General features: G+C 40.5%; 1 protein-coding gene across 1 annotated transcript in view; it reads right to left on the bottom strand.

Moving 5' to 3' along the window:
* Positions 1–431: 431 nt before the first annotated feature.
* LOC124026368 (alpha-1-syntrophin-like) overlaps positions 432–6,000 on the bottom strand; it is a 68,118-nt gene continuing 62,549 nt past the window's right edge. The window contains exons 5-8 of the mRNA XM_046339394.1: positions 5,107–5,237; positions 3,143–3,339; positions 1,720–1,907; positions 432–1,263 (exon numbers count right to left, since the gene is read on the bottom strand). Of these exons, the coding sequence (XP_046195350.1) occupies positions 1,171–1,263; positions 1,720–1,907; positions 3,143–3,339; positions 5,107–5,237 (609 nt within the window). The 3' untranslated portion in view covers positions 432–1,170. The remainder of the gene's footprint in view (positions 1,264–1,719; positions 1,908–3,142; positions 3,340–5,106; positions 5,238–6,000) is intronic.

Here is a 6,000-nt window from a genome sequence, read left to right as displayed (position 1 = left end):
ACAGGCAAAATCCTAAAGGAAACCCTGGTTCAGTCTGCTTTCCAACAGACACTGGGAGACAAATTCATCTTTCAGCAGGACAACAAAATAAAAGGCCAAATATAAACTGTTGCTGTTGAGTTGCTTAACAAGACAACATGGAATGATCCTGAGTGGCCTGGTTAAAGTTAGGTCAAGACTTGAAAATGGCTGTCTAGCAATGATCAACAACCAACTTGACAGAGCTTGTAGAATTTTAAAAATAATGATGTGCAAATACTGTACAATCCAGGTGTGCACAGCTCTTAGAGACTTTACCCAGAAAGACTCTGTAATCACTGACAAAGATGATTCTAACATATCTCATGGGTGTGAATACTTATGTAAATTAGATATTTCTGCATTTCAATTCATTTGCAAACATTTCTAAAAACATGTTTTCACTTTGTCATTATGGGGTATTGTGTGTAGATGGATGAGAAAAAAATATTTAATCCATGTTTAATGTAGGCTGTAACACAACACAATGTGGAACAAGTTTTTAAAAAATGTTATACTTTATGAAGGCACTGTAGGTTTCTAGGTCCAAACACCTACAGCTATAAGGCTATATGTATATATTGTATCGATACAAAGGCATAGTACTCTTATGCATAAGGTCATTCAAGTTAGTTGGAGAGTGGGGTTTTTGTTTAGTAATTTCACTTAACAGTGGCAATAATCCATTTAGGGGTTAAGTTTAAAATCAGCTTTATGACATATAGTTTATCTTCATGTTGATATTGGCTATGGGAAACATTTATGAATCTACTGAAGAAATGCAGGGAGCCTCAAAATGTCTCTGAATCAGCACTTGGAAAACATCCTTAATAGCAGACATAAAATAATGTTTCTCAAAATGGCGGCCAAAACAAAAAAGTAACGTACATTTAGGATGATAAAACACAAACCTCTCTGAATAATTCAATCAGTAAACAGTGCAGGTAACATTTGAAAATTCTGTAACAAATTTAGAAGCCGTCATGAATTTTGATGCTGTCTGTTGTAACCCCTTGGTGGCGGTTTAAAACAGAGTGGTGACATGTCCTCTGTAGTGATATCACATCCTCCTAATGTTAGAGTCATGGCTTCGTGTAAATACGCTTCCGTGGTTTTTCAGGGTGGGCAGAGGGGTTGCAGGTCAATCTGTTATCATGCTAACAGGCCTAGCCGCTTGACCTTAGCAGAAAGGAAGGAGTGGATAATGAACACCATGGTCTTGGGGCAGGAATGGAGGTCCAGTTGCTGCAAGGGAGGAAGAGGAAAGGAGGAAGAGAGAGGGAGAGAGGAAGGGGGAGGCAGAGGGAAGGAGGAAGAGAGAGTGAGAGGAAGGGGGAGGCAGAGGGAAGGAGGAAGAGAGAGGGAGAGGAAGGGGGAGGCAGAGGGATGTTAATTACCTTTGACATTGTTATAGTTGAGTATGTTAGCAGAGCAGTATGTTAGCATAGCAAACAATGACTACTCTGTTAAAAACACACAGAGAGAGAGAGAGAGAGAGAGAGAGAGAGAGAGAGAGAGAGAGAGAGAGAGAGAGAGAGAGAGAGAGAGAGAGAGAGAGAGAGAGAGAGAGAGAGAGAGAGAGAAGAGAAAGAGAGTAAAAGCAAGATAAAGAAAGAGTAAACAAAAGAGAAAGGAGAAAGAGAGAGAGACAAACCAACCAACCAACACCAAGCAAAACACTCAGTCAACAATCCAACTCACAATCTCCGCCTCTGGCCCTCCAAAGTCGAGGAAGATCATGTGTACACCGTCATCGGAGGACATGCGCAGACGCTCGAACGGTTGCTGGAGGAGCACCGTTTTTCTGATGCCCATCTCCTCAGTGAACAGGCTAAAGCCCTCGTCGATGTGCACTCCCAGGTTGCACTCCTTCCCGTTCCAGCTACAGGCTGCCAGGGATCACAGATATAGGCATTAGGAAGGTTGGTCATTAAGGCCCGGTTTTTCCAGACATACACTAGGCCTAAGTGCTCGACCAAAAAGCATTCTCAATGGAGATTCTCTTGCTTTTTAGTCCAGGATCAGGAAAACCAGGAAACTGCCCCTAAAGGTTCTGATTATAGGTTGCTCTGTGTTTCTGTAACACTCCATTTACAAAACTGAATACTGAAGGTATAGTAGTTGATTGACTGAGTATAGTAGTTGATTGACTGAGTATAGTAGTTGATTGACTGAGTATAGTAGTTGATTGACTGAGTATAGTAGTTGATTGACTGAGTATAGTAGTTGATTGACTGATCTGTTCCATCACAGTGAATATGAATGCAATGAGTGGCTTTTTATTGTTTTTATGGTTTAACACACCCCAACGCCAGCAGAGGGCAGTACTACCCTATATAAAACAGCCAGACCTGCATACTTGCTGAAGGTCTTTGCTGCTGCTGTCTTGCAGCCATTCATGATGATTTATTGGAGCCGTAAAATGTAACTTTTCAACATTTTTTTATTTTATTTGTATTTTATTTAACAAGGCACGTCAGTTAAGAACAAATTCTTATTTACAATGATGGCTCCGAGTCCAGCAGGGGAGGTTGCCTTGTTCAAGGGCAGAACGACAGATTTTTACCTGGTCAGCTCAGGGATTCGATCCAGCAACCGTTTGGTTACTGGCCCAACACTCTAACCACCTGCTGCCCCAAAAAGTAGTTGTGCTGCAGCAACGATTCATTGCTATAGTGACACACTCTTGTAGGTGACACCATGCACTAACTTGATTATCAATCAATTAACAATGTTTTTGAAAGTACAGGTTGACTTTTGAATGCCCTGTATGTAGTATTTGTAGCTGTTTCTTTTGATTAAGTGGGACCTGGCATATTATTTGACATTAGAGATGGGTTGAATTCCTTCTCAGGGAGGGAATTAACATTCATTGAATTAATGGAAAAGTCCACATAGACCTAATGCAAGTCCTCCAGTCTCAGACCCCTCATCACGCGAAAATGGTTCTGTATTGAAACCCTGTCAGAGACTTGAAAACTTGTGTTAGCATCCCGAGCTCATGAATTAGCTCAGGGGGCTTGGCAGAGGCTCCTCATTCCCCAACTGGAACCTTGTCTGAGATCTGAAGACTCGCATTAACTCCCCAGTGGGCTAACTTAATCTGCTACTCCTGTATCTATACCTGTGGTGACCTCCTGGATGAGCTCGGCAGCGTTGTGGCAGCCGTCCACCAGCATGTGGGTCCAGGCTGAAAGCTCCTTGGCCGAGTCCACCCGGAACAAGTGGGTCTCCACGCCCTGCTTGGTGCCGGTGCGCAGCCCAAAGGAGAGCTCCGAGTCCAGCAGGGGAGAGCTTTTCCCCGGTCCTGAGTGGACCAGTCTGGAGGAGACAGGAAGGAATAGAGGGGAAAGGTGGTAAGAGGTTGGAAGAGAGAACAGTGTGCAAAGAAGAATCTCAAATATAAAATATATTTTGTTTTAACACTTTATTGGTTAAAACATGATCCCATATGTGTTATTTCATAGTTTTGATGTCTTCACTATTATTCTACAATGTAGAAAATAGTAAAAATCTAGAAAAACCCTGGAATGAGAAGGTGTGTCTAAACTTTGGACTTGTGCTGTATATTTCCTGAGCTTTCTTATATCTCCTAGATAAAGGACAAACACTGCAAAACCTTGCTTATTATTATTTATTTTTTGACTGTCTTTTTTTCATGTTATTCAATGCTTTTCTCTGGGCTAGTAAGTAAAGGCCAAATTCAATATTTTATACCTAAAGGGGTCCTAAAATTCTAAATCAAATAGCTATATGATCCATAGTAAGACCATCTTAAAACAATTCCATATGTCAGCTAAGAACCCCACCTGCCCAACGGCTTAGACTTAAAGTTAGAAAACCTTATAGGGTTAAACCTTTCTACGTGTCTTTTCGTTAATATTTGTATGATGTATCTGCAAGTTCTGACTGCATTATTTGCACTGGAAAATCAATGGGGCGGCAGGGTAGCCTAGTGGTTAGTGCATTGGGCTAGGAACTGGAAGGTTGCAAGTTCAAATCCCTGAGCTGACAAGGTACAAATCTGTCGTTCTGCCCCTGAACAGGCAGTTAACCCACTGTTCCAAGGCCGTCATTGAAAATAAGAATTTGTTCTTAACTGACTTGCCTGGTTAAATAAAGATCAAATAAAAAATTAAACTATAGCAACCATAGCCATTTCCATTGCTCACCCCTTTAAGAGAGCATTAAAGCAGTGTTCACATTGGAAGTGATTGGAATCTGTTCTTTTTCCTGCAGCCAAATCTATGGAATCTGATATTTGAAGCCACATTTCAAACCATCTTCGTAGGTGGTTTGAAGTTAGAAACAAATCTGATTCCTGGCCGTGTGATTTGTGTCTGAACAGTCATATTTGATTTATTTGCCCTCAAGTGGTTTTTAGACTGATATTTGACATACAGTATATTGTTGCTTGCTAGCTACTCTGCTGACAGTTTTACAGGAACATGATTAGCTTGTTAATTGTTAACAAACAAATGAGTGAATGTGCTAGAAATCTGAACAGCTACCTAGCTAGCTAGTTGACTGCCTTGGCCAAAATGACTTGTTTTGAAAGTTGAATCATCTTTTCCTTTGAGGCTTTAAACGTTTTCTTACACTATGATTTTGAACATTCAATGAATGGGAAAAATCCATGACAGGCGTTGTTAGCATGCTACATAACTTCTGAGTGATAGGAAGCAGGAGCACTACCACCAATCAGCCTACACCACTGCACACACCCGATGTTACTATGACAACTAGCATAGCCATGTCAGCAAATGACTTGCTGTTTGGACAGTCCGTATTCCAAAACGGATTGGAAAAACAAAAGTGATTTGAGCATTAAGGCCTGCAGTGTGAACAAGGCTTAAGAGCTTTACGAAAAGGCTGCTTTTGGGGGACTGGGGGTGAGGTTGTATAGGCTAAAAAGCATTTAGTAGTCCAGAAATAGGTAATATTAGATATACTGCTCATTTTCATGGACTAAACTCAGCCATCAATGGAGACAGTTTTGTGAAAATGGCTATTTGACTAAATGCTTTTGAAAGATATTCAACCGCGTGGTCTAAGTGCAGTGCATCGTTTTTATTGTGTCGATCCTACCGAGTTGTGATGAGCGGGTGGCTCTTGGCTGGGCTGTTGATGCCGTCTTTACTGTCAGGAAGGGTGGGGTACAGCAGCAGGTCTCTCTCAGTCAGCAGAGCCAGCACCGGTCTCTCTGGACCCTGGGTCGCCTTGAGGGAGAGGAGGACAAACAGACAACACACACACACACACTTTTCATGACTCATATCACAACATATGTACAGATCCCTATGAATGTAATGCACACACTGTCAAATATTTAAATACCTCCTTGACAAAAGGTTAACATCAAATATTAACATCAAATATTAATTTGAATTCCATACTGAAGTACAAGCAGGGAAAATGTGTAACATAATTTCTCCTGAAGCATACCAATGGGTGTCTTGTTAGTGACTATTTGATCAGTAGGTTCACATTTGTCTCTTTTCATTCCAAAGAATGTCTATTTGTCGGAATTCACAGTGGGCAAGGACAATTAAAAACATGAACAGAAATATTTTCTTGGAAAATTCAATGTCTTGTAGGTCTATAATGATCCTGTTCCATCCATCAAAGGGTTTTAGACATTGTTGTCTTTGTTGTTGGGTTTTCAACAATATGCGTTGTACATTTGAAGTCGGAAGTTTACATACACTTAGGTTGGAGTCATTAAAACTTGTTTTTAACCACTCCATACATTTCTTGTTAACAAACTATAGTTTTGGCAATTTATTTTAGGACATTTACTTTGTGCATGACACAAGTCATTTTTCAACAATTGTTTACAGACAGATTATTTCACTTATAATTCACTGTATCACAATTCCAGTTTTGTCAGAAGTTTACATACACTAAGTTGACTGTGCATTTATACAGCTTGGAAAATTCCAGAAAATGATGTCATGGCTTTAGAAGCTTCTGATAGGCTAA

This window comes from Oncorhynchus gorbuscha, linkage group LG03 (genome assembly GCF_021184085.1).
Source record: "Oncorhynchus gorbuscha isolate QuinsamMale2020 ecotype Even-year linkage group LG03, OgorEven_v1.0, whole genome shotgun sequence".
Lineage (NCBI taxonomy): Eukaryota > Metazoa > Chordata > Actinopteri > Salmoniformes > Salmonidae > Oncorhynchus > Oncorhynchus gorbuscha.
This window is presented reverse-complemented; position numbering and strand designations above follow the sequence as displayed.